The sequence below is a fragment of the Ceratotherium simum genome, chromosome 18 (assembly GCF_057802395.1).
Source record: "Ceratotherium simum simum isolate JZ-2026a chromosome 18, ASM5780239v1, whole genome shotgun sequence".
Lineage (NCBI taxonomy): Eukaryota > Metazoa > Chordata > Mammalia > Perissodactyla > Rhinocerotidae > Ceratotherium > Ceratotherium simum.
Window position 1 is genome coordinate 43571934 of NC_141917.1, and position 19974 is coordinate 43591907.

Genomic DNA, 19974 nt, shown 5'->3' on the forward strand with positions numbered 1-19974 from the left:
TTCACAGGGTCTGCAGATCTACATGTGTACCATGTCTGTGGTGACAGTAATGTTAAGAAAGGATTCTCACATTTGAAAACACTGGGAGCGGGCCGGCCCGGTGGCTTGGCGGTTGAGTGCACGCGCTCTGCTGCTGGCGGCCCGGGTTCGGATCCCGGGCGCGCACCGACGCACCGCTTCTCCAGCCATGATGAGGCCGCGTCCCACATACAGCGACTAGAAGGATGTGCAGCTATGACATACAACTATCTACTGGGGCTTTGGGGGAAAAACAAATAAATAAAATCTTTAAAAAAAAAAAAAAAACACTGGGAGCCACTGGATTATAGGAGTAGCAAAGAATATTTTACACAAATACGCTATTGGGAGGTAGTCTCCAGATTTAACAATTAAAGTGAGTTTATGAGTCCTGTTGAGCTTTATATATATATATATATTTGTTTTGTGAGGAAGATCAGCCCTGAGCTAACATCCATACTTATCCTCCTCTTTTTGCTGAGGAAGACTGGCTCTGAGCTAATATCCATTGCCAATCCTCCTCCTTTTTTTCTCCCAAAGCCCCAGTAGATAGTTGTATGTCATAGTTGCACATCCTTCTAGTTGCTGTATGTGGGACGTGGCCTCAGCATGGCCGGAGAATTGGTGCGTCAGTGCGCACCCGGGATCTGAACCCGGGCCGCCAGTAGCGAGCGCACGCACTTAACCGCTAAGCCACGGGGCCGGCCTGAGCTTTATATTTTTTGATGTTTTATCTTCCTCACAGGACTATAGCATTTATATAGTGGCATTAATAAATGAATCACAATGTGCACACTAGACGGCCCTAAAATATCATCTTGTAGTCTGATCTGATTTAGTAAGTTCTTGAATTCCAGAGAGGTTGTGAATTACTTAAGATCATGTAGCTGGTTAATGGCATAGTTAGGACGTGACTCTGAATCTCCCAACTCCCCAGTCCTATTATTTTTCTTTGGTTCCATGAAGCTTTCCACAGTGTAGAGAGTAGCCGTGCGGTTAGCACATGCTTATTTTTATTTTTTATTTATTTGTTTTTTTTTGTGAGGAAGATCAGCCCTGAGTTAACATCCATGCCAATCCTCCTCTTTTTGCTGAGGAAGACCCGCTCTGAGCTAACATCTATTGCCAATCCTCCCCCTTTTTTTCCCTTTTTCTCCCCAAAGCCTCAGTAAATAGTTGTATGTCATAGTTGCACATCCTTCTAGTTGCTGTATGTTACCTCAGCATGGCTGGACAAGTAGTGTGTCGGTGCATGCCCGGGATCCGAACCCCGGGCCGCCAGTAGCGGAGTGCGTGCACTTAACTGCTAAGCCACGGGGCTGGCCCCCAGCATGTGTTTATTTTTAAGGAACTATTTCAGCCATACAGAAAATATTGGAGAACAGCCATAAAACCTTCGCCTGTATTTAATTAATGTTAACATTTTATCATATTTGCTGCAGTTGGGTGCAAAGAAACAAATAGTAAACAAACAGTTGGGGCCTCCTTTGTCCTCCTACCTCTGTCCTGGCACCCCTCAAGTAGTGGACCACATAGTAGCCTTGTACAGCAGTCTTCGCAGTCCAGATGTCTCTAGTCAACATTGTTACCTCCTGAAACTAGAAAAAATAGTTGTATTTTGTTATTTTCATGTTTTTCAACTAACATATTATTAAAAGAAGTTATGAAGCAACGTAGTATAGGAGGAGGAGGACATGGCTTTGAAGCCAGAGAGACCTGGTTTTGAAACTCAGAATTCCCACTTACTGTGGATTCTTAGTAAAGTTACTTAATCTTTCTACAAGAGTTTCTTTATCCACACAATGAAGATGATGTGTGTTACCTTGTGGCCTTGTGTGCGACTTAGAGCCACTGTATGGACCACACCTAGCATAGTACCTAGTTTGGGAGGTGCTCCATAAAGAATAGCTTTAATCATCATCATCACCATAAATAATAATAATAGTAGTAGTTGTAGTCGTGACATTTATCATGTGCTTACCATGTACCTGGCACTGTTTTAAGCTCTTCATCCATGTTCATTGCTTTTAAAACTCTCTGAGGTGAGAACTATATGCAAAGGGCTTAAAACAGTGAAAGACACGTGGGAAGTGCATCATAAATATTAACTATCATCTCCATTTTACAGAAAAAGAAATTAATGAGAGGAAATTAGGGAGGTTAACTTCCTTTTAAGCACTTCACATACATATTAACTTATTTAATTCTAATAGTCACTCTATATGGTAGGTATGATTATCCACATTTTACAGTGAAGAAGTTGAGGTACAGAGAGGTTAAATAACTTGGGCCAAAGCTATATAGCTAGTAAGCGTCAGACCTTGGATTTGAACCCAGGCAGTCTAGCTCCAGAGCTCATGCCCCTGGTCACTGTGTCATACTTCTTGATTATGTTTATGGTATGACTTCTTACTTTATCTACCCTATCCTAGGACTACGTTCTTCAAGTTATGTCATCTCTGTTGAATAAGAAGCCGTTTTGGTTTTGCTGTGTCTACAACCCAGATTTTACTGGTTTGGGTGGCTATTACCCCATCAATACCCCTAATAAACTCCCCCAGTACTTTCTAAACTCTCCAGTGTGTGTCTCACTTGTGTTGGTGAATGAATTTGATCAGTTGCCCTGTAGCCATCTCTGGACAGCCATCGCCTTCACCTCCTTCAGCCATTTTGGTCTCCTTGCCACTGCTGGGCACCGATGCTGCTTCTGCTTAGACCCCCTTCCCACCAGTCACTGCCAGGAACACCGCCATCAGTGCCGGAGACACACAAGTGCTCCCGCTGTGCCAGAGCTCCGGGGGGTTTGCAATGAAGTGAGGACCATGCCTCAGGCCTCTTTTTTTATTTCATATTCTGGGGCTTTCCTCTAGGTGTACAGAGATTTTTGGAGAAAATGGCTTGTCAGAGGTTTTTTTGGCTGATGTCTTCTTTGTCTCCACCCCAGACCTAAGTCCTTGGCAGAGAGTGAGTAGACCGGGCCAGGGGCAGATCTTAGTGACAAACTCTGGCCTCCACTAGTAGGTAGATTGGGCCAAGTTTGAATGTCTGACTCCCACTTCCCTTAGGATGGGTTCATACCAGCTGATTTTACCTGTCTCTCTAGCTGGCTGTCAAATAATCTTTTGCCCCATATTTTGAATTCTTGGAGCCTTAGTTGCACTAAAGAAATGCTGAATTTTGTGATAGCTTGAGAAGTCTAAGATACCTGGCGTTAGTTTCTTCTCTGGATGTTTCTTCTTAGACATATTGACTAATTTGAGCTAGAAGGGACTAAAGAGATTATCTAGTACAGATTTCTCACAATATATCCTAAGGACCACTACTCAAAAGTATTCTGCTAAAAAGGACTTCCGTGCTAAATAAGTGTGAGGAATGCTGCTGCGTTTTTTTCCTCTTGGAGAATTATGTGCATAGGTCTTTAAATAAACCTATTTAACTTCATTTTATCTAGTGTTTCCTAAACAGCAGAATCATAAGCTGTTTAATATTTTACAGAACATTATTTTCACCAAAGCTGTTTCTTTTGTCTAGAAAATCTCCTTTCAGCCTTCATCAGCTCCATGTCTGCCAGTCCTGTTCTTTCCCTTAAAATTATACACGCATTACCTCCTCTGTGGATCTTTCTAGGACTCCCCTAGATAAAATTAAAGATGGAGATCCATTTCATCCTTGCAACTATTTATGATATATTAAAATTTTTCTCTTATAGCAGAGATGGCATTGTATTTTTCTCTATTCTACTAGACTAAGCGCCTGGAGGGATAGAGATCCTGTCTCATTTATCTTTGGTTTCTTGATCCCACTTGGTATTTGTATCTCTGTTGCCTAGCCCAGAGCTTACACTTAGCAGGTGTGCCAACATTCATTGAACGGGGTGGTAGATTTCTAGCATTAAAAGCATAGAGAAGAAAAGCTGCATTTGTCAGGAAGTCGTTCTTCTTCATTCTGAGCATCCCAGTTAACATGCCTTTCTGCAGCTAGAAGGAAGTGCTATAGAAATAGTACTAGCTTTTCCACAGGGTTTGACAGAAATCATTTTCCTAGCAAAGGCTGTAAGAGGGCCTTGTGCTCTAATTCAGCTCTATACCTTCTTATCCGTTAATCTGGGAACATTAAAAACAATCCAAGGGGTTTTAATAACACAGAAGGTACTCACTAAAAATGTTACATTTTTAAGTTTAAATCACTTTTCTTAAACATGGGAGGTGAATATTCCCAATTATTAGCTTTGTTCATTTGATATCTCAGAAGAATACTCAAACTGAGCTACCTTGTTTCTTTAAAGATAATTGACTGGGCCGGCCCCGTGGCTTAGCGGTTAAGTGCACGTGCTCCGCTGCTGGCGGCCCGGGTTCGGATCCCGGGCGTGCATCGACGCGCCGCTTCTCAGGCCATGCTGAGGTCGTGTCCCACGTACAGCAACTAGAAGGATGTGCAGCTATGACGTACAACTATCTACTGGGGCTTTGGGGGGAAAAATAAATAAATAAAATTATAAAAAAAAATAAAGATAATTGACTTAGTAAAAATGTAGTCCCAGACCCACTGGAGAAGGTTTCAAAGAACATACACTAGAGCCTCCCTGTGATACTGAGTTGGGATCTTTTTGATGAAAACCAAAATGGTGGAGTAGTAGCCATCTTTTCCCCCCTGAATACCTGCTTTGTACCAGTGCACTTAGATGGAGGACAGGACACACTGCTTTGTTGAAAACTGCCCCACAGTAGTGGTGCAGGGAGTTTTGATCTACTTCTCTAATGTAGTGTAAAAACTCACTACATTTATGCATCAGTTGTCTTGTAGACAGTCCCAACCCTAGATTTGTCAAGTAGCATGAAAGGGGAATTCTTGAAAGGAAATGCACATTTAGCCAAATACTGTAAAAAATTAGCATCCTTTTCCTTGCTTACTGATCTATGTTCAACAATTAAGGAAGAGGATGCTCATACGTCCCTTTTTTCCCCAAAGGTTTCTAAAGGTTCTTTGTCAAGTATCAAGGACACAACAAAGGAAGGAATAAACAGTGGAATTTTTAGCACTGAAAATCAAAAGAATACTAGCCTACAGGATTAAAAGTATTTGAAGCTTTCATGGGTTTTTGTTGGAAAGAAACAAATGAGAAATGGGACCATATTGGTCTTACACTCCCTCTGTAAACACTGGCTCCCAGAAAATAGTTTTATTAAACCTGGTAGATCTTCCAAGTTCATGCTGAGAAGAAAAGAATAGTGTGGATCTTTCCCTTTGGGAAGATGGGTGGAAGAATAGTAGTATTTAGAAATACTGTTACAAAGGTGATTACTTTGATGAGTAAGAAGAGTGTTTTTAAAAAATATTTAGTTTAAGTAGTAAACATTCCAGTGACCACTAGTACCCTCCAGTCCATTTCTTTTGTCTATCATTGGTAGCAAAACAGCATTCATTGTTTTTCTGTCATTAAGATTTTCATATATTTTGTGAGAGGATGAACCTTACAAAATCACAAAACTCATTTCTGTCCAATTCTGACCATTTTTTACAATTTTCTCTTGTCTACATAAATATTACCATCAAATTTTAGTTCATAATTTGTGATGTCAGTGAATTTCATAGTACTTGAGTCTTAAGTCCGTATAGAACTGACAACGTGTTGGTTTCACTTTAGTCTAATTTGTTTTCTTTTATGCCCGCATATGAGGGGTGTTGAGATGTCTGCCCTTCTCTGTTTTTTCTCAACAGCTTTTTTAAAAATAATATTTCTGATTTTAAGCTGCTCATCTTCTAGGATTTTCATTTCCTTACTAACCCGATTACTAACTTGATTCGTCTTATTTCCTTTTTTCTTTAAAATTCTTATTAATTTTAATGGTCCTTGCATATTCTTGAGTATCTCTGCATAGCTGCTTTCCCCCACCGCCCCCTGAATTTTGCTGTGTATTTGAGCTGTCTGAATTGTCTTTTACTCCTGGCACGTTTTAACTTCCATTACATTTTGACATTTTCTTGACTGGTCAGTTACATGCTTGTCAGTCCTTTTGATTGTTCCCTTGTATATCCCCCAGCTTGATCAAGTATACATAATTAGTTTCACTCTTATATAAATTTGCTGATTTTTATATTCATCTATTAGCCCATTTAGAAGGAAGAATGATTCTTTTTCCAGATTTGGATATCTCAGTTCCATTATTGAGTGATGTCATCAGTAATGTATATTAGACCGATTTGTTTGTGGTACATTAATAACTTGAATGTGGTGGCTTTTAATGGAACTGGTCAGCTACATTTCTGAGAGATATGGATGTAAGGAAACATCCTAACCAACTCTTTGCATTGCTGCTTTATATTCTTTCTGGGACTAGGCAGGTGTTAAGTGGTGATTTAGAAAATTGTTTTGCATTGTATCTTTGTCTTGGTTTATCTGGGTCTCAGCCACAGGAAACATAGCCCCTTTAGTTTGATGATATTTACTCGTACATAAGTATGTGCACCTGAAAGTCTAGCCTTGGTATTTTACCCTAAACTTTAGAAGCTGTTGAAGTCCATCCAAAACAATTGCACGTTAATTTTACAAGATTTACTTTTTCTGCAAGGCAGTTTTATCAAATTCATATTTGAATATTTCTATGAATATGTGTGATCAAGAAAGGTGCCTTTTAATCATAAAATAGTTTTGAGTGAATTTAAACAAAAATGTGATTCATAAAAGAAAACCTAGAATCTTTTTTCTTTCTGCACTTAGTAATGTATCATCTATTCATTATCACTATAATAGTGTCCTAGTTGGTAGTTATCAATATTTTATGTACATTTAAAAATATATTTTAATGGTGTCTGAATTTGTAGCATACTGATTTATAATTACCAGTAATAATTTACTTATCAATCCCTTAAAGTTTTATTCAGTATTCTGTAGAATATCAATTGCTTCAAATATATTCATACATTTCTAGCATACATGCTACATATAGTATAGGAGAACTATACAGTTAAAATACAGTTTTCTTTTTGATTCACTTGTCTTCTCTAAAGGAAGACTTCAAGACATATAGTTTACTCTATAGACTAGGTCAAAGGTAATTTACTGTAAAAAAAAATTCCACATAGTTGCCACCTTTAAGAATGGTTTGATACTGCCTTTTGCAAACTCTGTTATTATATTTGCACAATGATTGCTAAACCAATCTTTTACAAATTACTAATTTAGAAGTAGGAAATCTTTTGAATATTCTTCCTGTTCTCTTTGAAATTGTTTATGTGTCCCAAAGGCACTAATTTGTGGTAGAAGTTATGGGTTAAACGGGCTGTGTGTGTCCGTTATGTGTGCTGGGTGCAACATCTGCACAGTGTTATTTCCTGGATCTTTGTTGATCAGAAGTGATAACCAGCTACTCTGACTCTGAATCAGTGATTGTTTATTAAGCCCCTGGCATCTGTTGCTCAGGGTGCTTTGTTTGTAGCTGCAGGACATGCCAAGGGAAAGGCCCTACCCTCAAAGAACTTGCACTTTCTTTGTCTAGTTGGCCTCGGTCAGCCTAGTGAGTGAGTATTTGCAGTATGATTATCCATTAATACATTATTTTGGTTTAATTTTGGTTAATGCCATACATACTCTTTGTGTTTCTATACCATGTTCTACTTTTCAAAATCCTGTAATTTTTACTGGAGAGTAATTTTAATCTTAAATGGGATGATATTGTAATAGAAACTAATCCACGATGTCAGAGAAATTGATTTTTAGTGACAGTTTAGAATAATTTATAAAAATGAATCAATCAAAATCACTAAGGTGGTATTAAACTGCTTATAAGCATTGTTGGTAATAAGTTATATTGTCTTTGTTATTTGACCTCCGTATTATTTAACTTTTCTTTTTTTTTTTTGCGAGGAAGATCAGCCCTGAGCTAACATCCGTGCTAATCCTCCTCTTTTTTTCCCCCAAAGCCTCAGTAGATAGTTGGATGTCATAGTTGCACATCCTTCTAGTTGCTGTATGTGGGACGCGGCCTCAGCATGGCCAGAGAAGCGGTGCATCGGTGCCCGCCTGGGATCCGAACCCGGGCCGCCAGTAGCGGAGCGCGCGCACTTAACCACTAAGCCACGGGGCCGGCCCTATTTAATTTTTGATGTGGTTAACCAGAACCTGAGCTTTTTGAGGGTGAAATTCTGTGCCTGTATCCCTCAAAGGACTGAATAGGAAGGTTTGCACACAATACTAGAAATAGTTTTTCCCCTCTGATAAAGATTTTTGATAGAGATTCAACATATTATAAAACTGATTATACCATGGCCATACCCATATTAAGAAATCGACAGTCGTCTGTTGTGCTAAAGAGAGGATGTTTACTATGTGTGGGGAAAAAAAATTGCCTGTTTCTCATTGTAAATAAATAGTTGTTGTGCCATCTTTAGTTCTCAGGGTCAAACATTACTAAGCATAACATGGAATAAAATCTTTTGGGGACTAATTTTCATAATGTGAGCCATTTTTATATACTATTATTTCTTATGTCAAATTAGTTATATTGTAAAAGTTGCATGACATAAAGATGGAAGGGGTGCCCTTACCAATGATTTTATGTAATCCTTCTTGATCAGAAGAGGGAAGAGGCCAGCAGTTGCCAGTGACAATATATCTCTGGAGAAAGTTTCTTGACGGGAAAATAGAGTTGTTCCAGTATTGAGATACAGATTTTTTGGCCTCAGATCTAGGTCAGCGAATTTTTAAGCACTTAACAAATACTCATTTTCCTTTTGCCCTGTAGGAAACAAGAGACTGTGGAATCATTCATATCTGAGTTTAAATCCTGTATTTTTCACATATAGACTTTATCACCTTGAACACGTAACTTAACCTACTTGTCTTTTTTATTCCCTGCCAATGGGATAGTAAGAGTCCTATATCATGAGATTTGACTGAGATGACTCATATGGAGCAGTTAGCACAGTGCCTTGACCATGGTAAAGGATTGTTAGCCTTGATGTTTCACCACACACTCTCCCTGTTCTTACCAAAGCCATTCCTTCTCTTGCCTTTTACTGAGAAACTTAACTTTTAAGGGTCCCACAATGGATTAGTTTTGTTTTGGAACGTAGTTCCTCCCTTACTCTCCTCTCCCCTCGGTAACAAAGCTTGTGCGTTTTAGTATGTGAATTCCTGCTGCTAAGAGAACTTCACAAGTGGACCTCAGTTGGGTGGCTCTGAATAGTGCCTGTCCCAAATAATTCAGTGTATTTTCCAAGGTGTCTTGAGATTCCTTGGACCCCGAGAGAATTGAGATTCCCTCTATATAAAGTTATCCATAATCTAAACTGTTCTGGAAATCTTTATGTATACTAAGGTTAAAACCCCGTCAATTTCCAGAAAGGTTTCATATGATCATTTATAGTAAATATACAGTAAATAAATATACAGTAAATCTACGATTTACTGTATATTTCATTGAATCTAAAATCCCATTGGTTGTAAATTGTACTGTTATTTTATATATCATGAAGAAAGGAAATAAGAAAACTCTGCCAATTAAATGACAACAGCATTTGATTGTAAGAAGCGTTCAGATTTCAGAGATAAAAATGTGAAAAAATACACATTTTAGAATTAAAGATATATAGTTATTACGAAGACAGTAGAAAGAACACTTTGGTTTATATTTGCAGATTAATTTAGGAACAATAAAAATTGTTCTGAATAACATCTAAATTGCAAGTTTAGTCTTTTTTTTTTTTTTTTTAAAGATTTTATTTATTTATTTTTCCCCCCAAAGCCCCAGTAGATAGCTGTGTGTCACAGCTGCACATCCTTCTAGTGCTGCATGTGGGACGTGGCCTCAGCATGGCCAGAGAAGCAGCGCGTCGGTGCGAGCCCGGGATCCGAACCCGGGCCGCCAGCAGTGGAGCACGCTCACTCAACCACCAAGCCACGGGGCCGGCCCGCAAGTTTAGTCTTAATTAAATACAGCATTATAAAAAGATTAAATAATATGAGTAGTCATTAAATTTTAAAACTAGGCAGGGTCCTTAGGGCTGCCGAAGATGTTAATAAATGATCATTCATTTAATATATGTTTTAATACCTATTATAAGAAAGACATTGTTAGATGTTGGGTATATAGTGATGGATAAAACACAGGTCCCTGCCCTCGTTGAGCTTACAGTTCATGGGGGGGAGGGGAAATAAGTTGCAAATTGCAATGAGCACTTTAAAGGAAAAGTACCCTGCTGTGAAAGAATGGAACTAGGGACTCCTAATTGAGATTGGAAGCCTCTCTGAGGAGGTGAAGAAAAGCTAAAGAGTGGGTAGAAATTAACGAGGTGAAAAGTAGACAAGTAAGAAATAGCCCCTGCAAAAGCCCTGAGCAGGAAAGGTGTTGGAGTTGTTTAGGCAGTGAAAGAAACAGAAGGGTGGGGTAGGAGTCTGGGTGACTTCAGTTAAGGTAAGACCAGATGGTACAGGGCCTCAGAGGCCCTGTTCAACATTTTGGATTTTGGTCTGACCCTGGGGGGAACCACTGTAGCGTTTTAATGGGGGAAGTGAAGCTGCTCTGTGAAGCTTGGATTGGATAGGAGTAAGATTCAATGTGAGTAGCCCCCTTAGGAGTCAGTTGCTAGTTCAGAGCAGCTAAGTTGGCAGCTTGATCTAGGGGGCTGTGAATGGAAGATATGTTTTCTTGAAAATAATTGGCCAGTATTACCATAGTCTTCATTTGTGTACTTTTTGACTCAGCAATTCCATTTCAGGGCATTTATTCTTAAGAAATAATCTTAGATGTGTGCCCCGCTGCGCCGGCCCGGGGTTCGCCGGTTCAGATCCCAGGCGTGCACCAATGCACCGCTTGTCAAGTCATGCTGTGGCGGCGTCCCATATAAAGTAGAGGAAGATGGGCATGGATGTTAGCCCAGGGCCAATCTTCCTCAGCAAAAAAAGAGGAGGATTGGCAGATGTTAGCTCAGGGCCGATCTTCCTCACACACACACACAAAAAAGTTGAGCCACTAGTATGTTCATCCTCTCTTATTTATAATAAGAAATTGGTTTAAAAGATTATAGTATTTTCAAACAAGTGGAAAGAGGCAAATCATGCCAACTTTAAGGAGGCCACATCATCCAGGAAGATTTGTTTAGACAATCAGAGTCCTCTGCATTTTTGGCTGGCTGCCAGGGAGAGAGAGACTGAAAATACAGAACGGAGAAGAGATACTCATAAAGCATATTTGGGGGAGGAGAGACATCTAGGACCAGAGGGACGATAAGCACCTTTGTCAGGAGTGTAGGAGCTTCTGGTGTAAAAATGCACTGTAGTTCCACAATGTGACTTAATTTTTGAGAACTAGCCTGGGAATCTAGCCTTGCCTTGCAACATTGTTACTGAAGGGGAAAGTGTTTGCTTTAGAAACTAGAGAGTTGTGAGGTTTTGGTATGCAGTCAGCCCATAAATTCTGTTGCCTGTAACTCTAAGCTTCCCTGGGTGAGTATTGACTGAGCAGGATGAATTTTTGGGAAAAACCTCTCTCTCTCGGAAAACCTCTGTCTCTCTACCGTCTCTCCCCATTTCTCTCTCTCCCTCTCCTCTCCCTTTCCCTCTACCTTTGTTTCTTTCATTTATTTATTTATTTTTCTTCTTATATTGCCTCTTTCTTTGTGACAGCTTTTTATACCTGTGTAGTGGAAATATTCTACTACAGTCATGTGCTGCATAACGACGTTTCGGTCAGTGATGGACCACATATACGATGGTGGTCCCATAAGATTAGTACCATATAGCTAAGTGTGTAGTAGGCTATACTATCTAGGTTTGTATGAGTATACTCTATGATGTTCGCACAACGACAAAATTGCTTGACAATGCAATTCTAAGAACATATCCCCATGGTTAAGCGACACATGACTGGATATGGTCTTAATTTGCAAGTTTCAAATGTTATGTGCTCTTTGCATTCCTAAAAATATCTAGGCCAGTCTCTGGCACAGAGATATTTAACATACTGGTTTCCACTCCTCTCACAGTAATGATGTTTCAGTAAAGCCGGTTAACTATTTCCTTTCTAGTGCATATTTAGTTTTAAGTAGATTTTTTGCTTGTTCTCTGAAGATACTGCTGCTTTATAGTTATGATTAGCTGGAAAATTCCTAGATGAGTTTGAATTTGACTTTTTAGTAAGCTTGAGGTTATCACCTCTGGTGTTTCCTTAGTATTTCCTTTTCCTCTCAGTGTAGAAAAAATCACAGTTTTGTAGCTTTATAGAATTTCCAGCTTCATAGAATTTCCAAAATAGTTATTGAATTATTTATAAGTTAGCTATTTTTAAAATTGTTACTTCTTCCAGAGTGCAATTGCTTTAACTGTTTCCATTTGAACCAGAGTTTAAAGATCCGATGCATATGTGTATTATGTGTTGTACACATCCACATGTGGATATGAGTGTATTTTGAAATTAGTGGATGCTTTACGTATTAGGCTTTGTAGAATTAATTCTCAAAAGTTAGCAGCTTACAGATTATTTTATTCTGATAACTCCACACTATATTATGGAGTAAAGGTTAAAATGTTTGTATCAGATAATTTTTACTCTTTCTATATGGAGTACCCCAAATGCTTTGTGGTGGAATTATTGTTCTGAGAATACAAATTTAATCATTTAGGCTTTGAAAAAATAGTGTGGGATCATAGAAGATGTGGTTAGATTTTACCTAGCTTATTAAATATTTATTTAGCTTATTTCAGAAAATGAGGATATCCACCAGATTCTATCTGTATTGACTTAAATTATTGGAAATCCTGGGATAAAGGGTAGTAAAACACTCTTCTAAATATTTGTGTTATATGCTTGAGTATGTTAGAATGGTGTAATTAGAAACAATGCAATCTTCATAGTGTATTTGTTAATGTAGTGCTTAATGTCTTAGGATTCTTTTTAACTACCTAGAAACAAAGATCTGTATTTAATATTATTAGTAAGCCTGCACCTTTTACATAGAGCCTTTCTTTCAAAAGGCATTATTAAACTCATCTTATCAGGCATCATTCAACACTATTATCCACATTATAGATTCAACAGTAGAGTAGTATATGCTTCACAATGATATTTTCATACTTTGCCTAAATCATTTGGGGTTTTTAGCAGTTATCTTTTTAGTTACATGTCCATTGAAAGCATAAAATAGAACCATATTGATTTGTTTGTTCTTGGAAATTATTTTTCATATATAAATCTCATACTCCTTGTTTCTCCCTCCATTTTAGTCGCGAGATGGAGAATAAAGAAACTCTCAAGGGGTTGCACAAGATGGATGATCGCCCAGAAGAACGAATGATCAGGGAGAAACTGAAGGCAACCTGTATGCCAGCTTGGAAGCACGAATGGCTGGAAAGGAGAAACAGGAGAGGCCCTGTGGTGAGTGGCTGTGTGTTACCTTCTGTAAGGAAGAGAGCATAGGAGGAAATGGAAAATTAAGCATAAATAAATTCTCTTGTAAGCTTTTTTTTCCCCTTCATTTTAAATGCAGTAGCTTTATTTGCTTGATATTCTAGCCACTTGGAACAAAACATAGCTAAAACTATGCTTATTAAGTAACTTAAACTGTTCTAGGAACTAAAACTGGTTGGTTGAGTGGGAGAGGTAATGCTTAAAGCAACACTGCCCCCTAATGTCAGTATCTAAAATCCTTTTTTTTTTTAAAGATTTTATTTATTCAGTTTTTCCCCCCAAAGCCCCAGCAGATAGTTGTATGTCATAGGTTCACATCCTTCTAGTTGCTGCATGTGGGACTCGGCCTCACGTTGGACGGAGAAGCGGTGCCTCGGGGCGCGCCCGGGATCCGAACCTGGGCCGCCAGCATCAGAGCGCGCGCACTTAACCGCTAAGCCACGGAGCCGGCCCCTAAAATCCTTTTATTAAAGATTTATATTGTACTTAAAATTTTTTTTAAAAAAAAAGCAGTCTTTCCAATTTTATTTTGATGTTTTATCTCTAAGGTAGGATCCAAGGATCTTAATTCCAGAAATCTTCCAGGAGAGCAGAAAAAATTAAATAGATTCATCGAGTTTGAGATAAATTAGAAAGATGCCGAGGGATTGAGGAAAGAAAACCTAGATTCCTATATTAGGAAAGGCAGACATACTCCATCCTTTGCCATGGTTATTCCTTTTAAAGTATACGAATACTATGAAATGTGCTTCTTCATTCTTATAAAAGAAGAAGTAGATCTCAATTGTTACAGTGGCCCAGTGCCAGTCTGTACCAGCAAGTTTTTGTTCTTTATGAACAGAGATGACAATTTAGGATTCATTAGGAATGTGTGTGTTGTGTGTACATGTGTGTGGTGAGGGGCAAGGGGGGGTGGGTATAATCGTAAAAGTTATTGAGCAAATCACTCATTTGACATTTGAAACCTCTAAACTACACCCCTGCCAAATGATCATCTAGCCCCACATTCATCCCATTTGCCTATTTAAGTTTAAATTTAAATTAATAAATGTGAATAAAAGTAAAAATTTAGTTCCTCAGTCATACTAGTCACATTTCAAATGCTCAACAGCCCCATGTGGCTAATGGCATCTGTAACTGGGCAGTGCAGTTGCAGAACATTTCTATCATCTCAGAAAGTTCTGTTAGATGTCTAATACTAACTAGCCTCTTAAATATCTCAAAAACCCCTGAGATTCTATACATCCCTCATTGTTGAGCTGCAGTCCATCTTGCACATTCTACCTGCTTGTTCTAACCCATGGAGCTAATACAGAATATATCTGATTGTTCCTTTATATACCAGCTTTTTAAACTGCCACATTACCCATGAGTCCTTTACGTTCCAACTAAGCTTCCACATTTCTTCCATTTATTCCTCATATAAAGTAGTATGGTGAGAATCCCTCACCATTTTAGTAATCATGTCAGAGGATGAAGATGAAGAAATTAAGGCTTTATCTTAGAAAAAAGAAAGTTCTATTGAAACTGATAGCAGTAGAAGATGGCAAATTTATACCCAATGAATATAAAGAAGAATTTTTGAACAATTAAACCAATCTGAAGTTTGAACATGCTGTTTTCTGGAGCTCCTTGAGCTGGTGGAGAGTAAATCTTTTATTTATTTATTTATTTTTTGGTGAGGAAGATTGGCCCTGAGCTAACATCTGTGCCAGTCTTCCTCTATTTTGTACATGGAACGCTGCCATAGCATGGCTTGATGCACAGTGTGTGGGTCCACACCCGGGATCCAAACCTGCGAACCCTGGGCCACTGAAGCGGAGCGCGCAAACTTAACCACTATGCCACCAGACCAGCCCCCTAAGTAAATCTTTTGAGAATACCATAGAGCAGAACTTTTTAAAAAGAAGTCAACTCTTTATCCTTTATTTCATATGAACTAAGAACATCCATTTACCTAAGACCATATTTTGTTTTTTCTCACTGTCATTTTTCCAGCAAATACTTAGTTACTTTATCTGTGTAATGTATAGGACAGTGGTGAAGAGGGAAGAGAAGTGTGGAATAAAACACATAACACATAGTTCTTGAGCTCAGTTATACCACTCTACATTTTATAGCTGATAGATTTCATATTATGTATCATATTTTATTTTATCATATTTTATAGTCTACTTGGGAGGTCTGATTTTGTTTTTATTATGTTTTATGTAAGTTACATCAAATCCTTCTTGGAATATAAGTGAGGTATAAATATCTCTGATTGTGAAAGTAAGACTTATGCATAATAAATAAAAATAAAGTAAGGCATGAAATATCACAAAGCAGTTTGTGACTATGCACCAAATGCGTGGGGTAGGCAGAAAAGCAATAAGTACTTAGGAAAGAGGAAGAATGTCAGGCTGGTAGAATTACCTTCATAAAAGGTATTTACGAAGGATTTTGACTGAGTCTTATGTATAAGTTTTCACTGGGTGAAGGTATGCCTGGGGCGCTGCTGGCTGGAGATGTAGATTAGGAGGGAGAGTGTGAATGAAAGCCCAGGAAGAGGACAGGTTAGGCATGTTTGGTGGGCACAGCAACTGGCTAGTAGAACAGTAGTGGGAGAAAGGTCTTCTGAGCTTCCTCTGTGCTAAGGCTATGGAGTTTGGCCTTTTGGGTCATAGCTTAGGTTAGGTCTGAAAGCCCTATTAGTTAAAAAGAGCAGATCTTGTAAACTGCATTTCTGCTTGAGAGACTGATCTTTAAAATTCTAGCTTCTTTTGGTGTTTCTGAAATATATGTCTAAACTATCTATTGTAATATAACATTGCAAAAAAAGGTTTTATATTAGACTATTTGAGCACTTTAAATTATGCCCAGTATTGTTGCCAAGATCCTGCATTTTTTCAATACAAATGAAAAAGAAAACATCTACTTCAATCTTGTTGAATAAATTAACTGTAGAAGTTATAAGTGCTTATTTTTTGCATTTGTTTACTAATCTTTGTTGATTTTGAATATTAAGTGATTTAGGGCACATAATAACAGATAACACCAAATTCTAAAATTATGTACAATAACATTTTAACTAGTGATAAAGCCTAAATGAGTGAAATCCGTGTGGGTAAAAATAGTCTTACATTTATGGCTTAAAGTAATACTAAATAAAAGTTGATATATTGTCTGTTATCTTTGTATAATATTGCATAATAAAAACTCATTGAGTTCATTTCTTAGTTTATTATGTTCAAATTTACTTATTTTTTTATTTTTAAGTAATCAAAATATTGGAATTTTAATTTAGGTGGTAAAACCAATCCCTATTAAAGGAGATGGATCTGAAATTAATAACTTGGCAACTGAATCTCAAGGAGAGGGCCAGGCGAGCACCGCTTCACCAGCTCCCAAAGGCCGACGCAGTCCTTCCCCTGGCAGCTCCCCATCAGGTCGCACAGTGAAATCAGAATCTCCAGGAGTAAGGAGAAAAAGAGTTTCCCCAGTGCCTGTAAGTTAATGTTTCAACAAATATGTTAAGTTTCTACAATTTTTAGACTCATTGATAACAGAAAAGATTGGCTAGCCATCTGTTAGAGCTGCAGTTCTCAAAGTGTGGTCCCTTGGTTGGAGAGAGAAGGCAGGTCCTGAGACCCTTTCTGTGGACCTATTAGGTCAAAACTAATTTTGTAATAAAACTGAGATGTTATTTGCCTCTTTCACTGCATTGACATGTAGAGTGGTAGGTAAAGCTGCTACTGCATTCATGTGAATTAAAGCTATGACAATGGAAATTGTATTCCTTACTTGGGTATTTAGCAGACATTTTCCTTAAGATGAATTAAGTGAAACTCACTTCAAGGAAAACAACTAAATGTTTTTTGCACCAGTGGTAAAATTTGAGACTTCAAGCAAAAATTAGAATTTTGGAAAACATATCTACCACTATAAGCTTGATGGCTTCCCAGTACTTAGACTTTTCTAATGAGATTGGTGATATTATCAAATGTGATTCTTTAAAAATATCTATTACACAATGAAATGTATGAACATTTGGAAGATCTGCATAACTTAGCGAAGCACTATTTTCCAAATCACCAGTGCCTGATGAAACAAAATCATTCTTGGGTAAATGATCCATTCAAAGTGTGTAGGATATACCATCTGGATTTTAATATAACAGGAGGAAAAGTCTGTTGATGTGGTTTCAGATTCCATGATATAGCTTCCTTTATACTTCTTTGGTGTAGTATCAAAGAAGAATATTCATGATTATTTGAAAAGGCTATTAAAATACCTTTTCCAGCTACATGTCTGTGTGAGGCCTGATTTTCTTCATGTACTTTGACCAGAACATCATATCACAGCAGAATGAATGCAGAAGCATCGATGAGAATCCAGCTATCTTCTATATTAAGCCAGACATCAGGGAGATTTGCAAAAAGATAGATGCTAACTTTCTGAGAGAGAGAGAGAGAGAGACTTCTAGTGGCAGAAATGTAGGTTAAAACTTACTTTCTAACCTTGAAGAGCAAATGAGTGAATGGAAAAATGATTGAGATAGTGACCAAAAGGGGAAGATTTGGTTTTCCTGAGATCTGAGGTTGTTAAAGCATATAAATCCTTCCAAAAGTAAATTTTAAGTAAAAATTTTACAGTAAAGCCCAAGATACCCAACAATACTTATTGGCTTTTTGCTGACAGACCTTCGAATTAGCTATTTTTTTTTTTTTTTAACTTACAACAAGAACAATCATTTATTAGCTCATGAATCTGCAAATTTTCCAGGGCTCAGCAGGAGTGGCTTATGTCTGCTCCCCATGGCATTTGTTGAAGCTAGAATATCCAAGACTCCTCCTTCACTCACTTATCTGATGCCTTAGCTGGGATGCTAGAACAGTTGGGGGCTGTTGGCATCTCTTCCTCATAGCATGGAAGTTGGGTTGCAACAAGAAGTGTTTCAAGCTAGGAGACAGCATGGAATAGATTCTCTCTCTCAGCCCTCAGAAGGAAGCAACCCTGATAACAACCTTGATCTTGGACTTCTAGCCTCTGGAACTGTAAGATAATAAATTTCTGTTAAGCAGGAAAAAAAGCGTTTTAAGAGGGCAAGACTCAATATGTGGAAGCTCTTACCAAGCTGCCACTTGCTTATCATGTTTGCTAATGCCTTATTGCCCAAGGCTAGTTACATGCCCACATGTAGAATCCATGTGGTAGGGGACTACACAAGGGTGTATATACTGGAAAGTGTAGTTCATGGGGGCCATCAAAGTAAAAGTTTACCACAAGTGTATACAGAATTGCACACACACCCCCCGCCCACTTTGGGATATATGCTAGACAAAGTTACCCCCTCATTCCTTTTAACAGCTACAGAGCATTTCATTATCTGGATAAATTATAGTTTGTTTAATGAAATACATACTAATGGACATTTATATTCCTTCTTAACCTTTCATTACTAAAAACAATGCCACAAAAATATTTTTTATGCATACATCATTGTGCACATCTGTGAGCATGTCCATAGTCTGAATACTGAGGAGGTCAAATAGCATGTGCATGTGTTGTTTTTGTTTTTTTATTTTTTACTTTTTAGTAACTGCCTACTAAAAAATGATGGCATTATTGAGATATAATTTATATACTATACAATTCACCTGTTTAAATTGTACAATTCATTGGTTTTTGGTATATTTAGAGAGTTGTAGCTATCACTACAATCAATTTTAAAACATTTTCATCACCCCAGAAAGAAACCCCAGACCAATCAGCAGTCTCTCCTCAGCCCTACACAACCACTAATCTGCTTTCTGACTCTCTCTCTCTATATATATAATTTGCCTATGCTGGACATTTCATATAAATGGAATCACATCATATGTGTGGGGTTTTTTTTGACTGGCTTCTTTCACTTAGTGTCATGTTTTCAGGGTTCATCCATGGTATAACTTGAGTCAGTACTCCATTCAATTATAATTGTAGAATAATATTCCATTGTATGGATATACACATTTGTTTATCCCTTCATCAGTTGTTTCCACTTTTTGGCTATTATGAATAATGCTGCTGTGAATATTTGTGTACAAGGTTTTGCGTGGACACGGCTTTTCATTTTTCTTGGGTTTATACCTAGGAATGGAATTGCTAGGTCATATGTTTTCCAAAGCAGCTGCACCATTTTATATTCCCACCAGCAGTGTATGACGGTTCCAATTGCTTCACTTTCTCGCCAACATTTATCATCTTTAACTATTCAGTTAGGCATCAAAAAGAACTAGAGGGCCGGCCTGGTGGCGTAGTGGTTAAGTTCTCACGCTCCACTTCGGCGGCCTGGGGTTCGCAGGTTCGGACCCCGGGCACAGACCTACGCACCACTCATCAAGCTATGCTGTGGCAGCCATCCCACGAATAAAGTAGAGCAAGATGGGCATGGATGTTAGCCCAGGGCCAATCTTCCTCAGCAAAAAAGAGGAGAATTGGGAACAGATGTTAGCTCAGGGCTAATCCTCCTCACCAAAAAAAAAAAACAAAAAAGCCCTAGAATTTCCACTGGGTATTAATGGAAAGACCA

At 38.2% G+C, this 19974-nt stretch overlaps 1 protein-coding gene across 1 annotated transcript in view; it reads left to right on the forward strand.

The window, feature by feature from the left end:
* MAP3K1 (mitogen-activated protein kinase kinase kinase 1) overlaps window positions 1–19974 on the forward strand; it is a 71539-nt gene that overhangs the window by 25813 nt on the left and 25752 nt on the right. The window contains exons 2-3 of the mRNA XM_004422831.3: window positions 13238–13388; window positions 16708–16908. Of these exons, the coding sequence (XP_004422888.3) occupies window positions 13238–13388; window positions 16708–16908 (352 nt within the window). The remainder of the gene's footprint in view (window positions 1–13237; window positions 13389–16707; window positions 16909–19974) is intronic.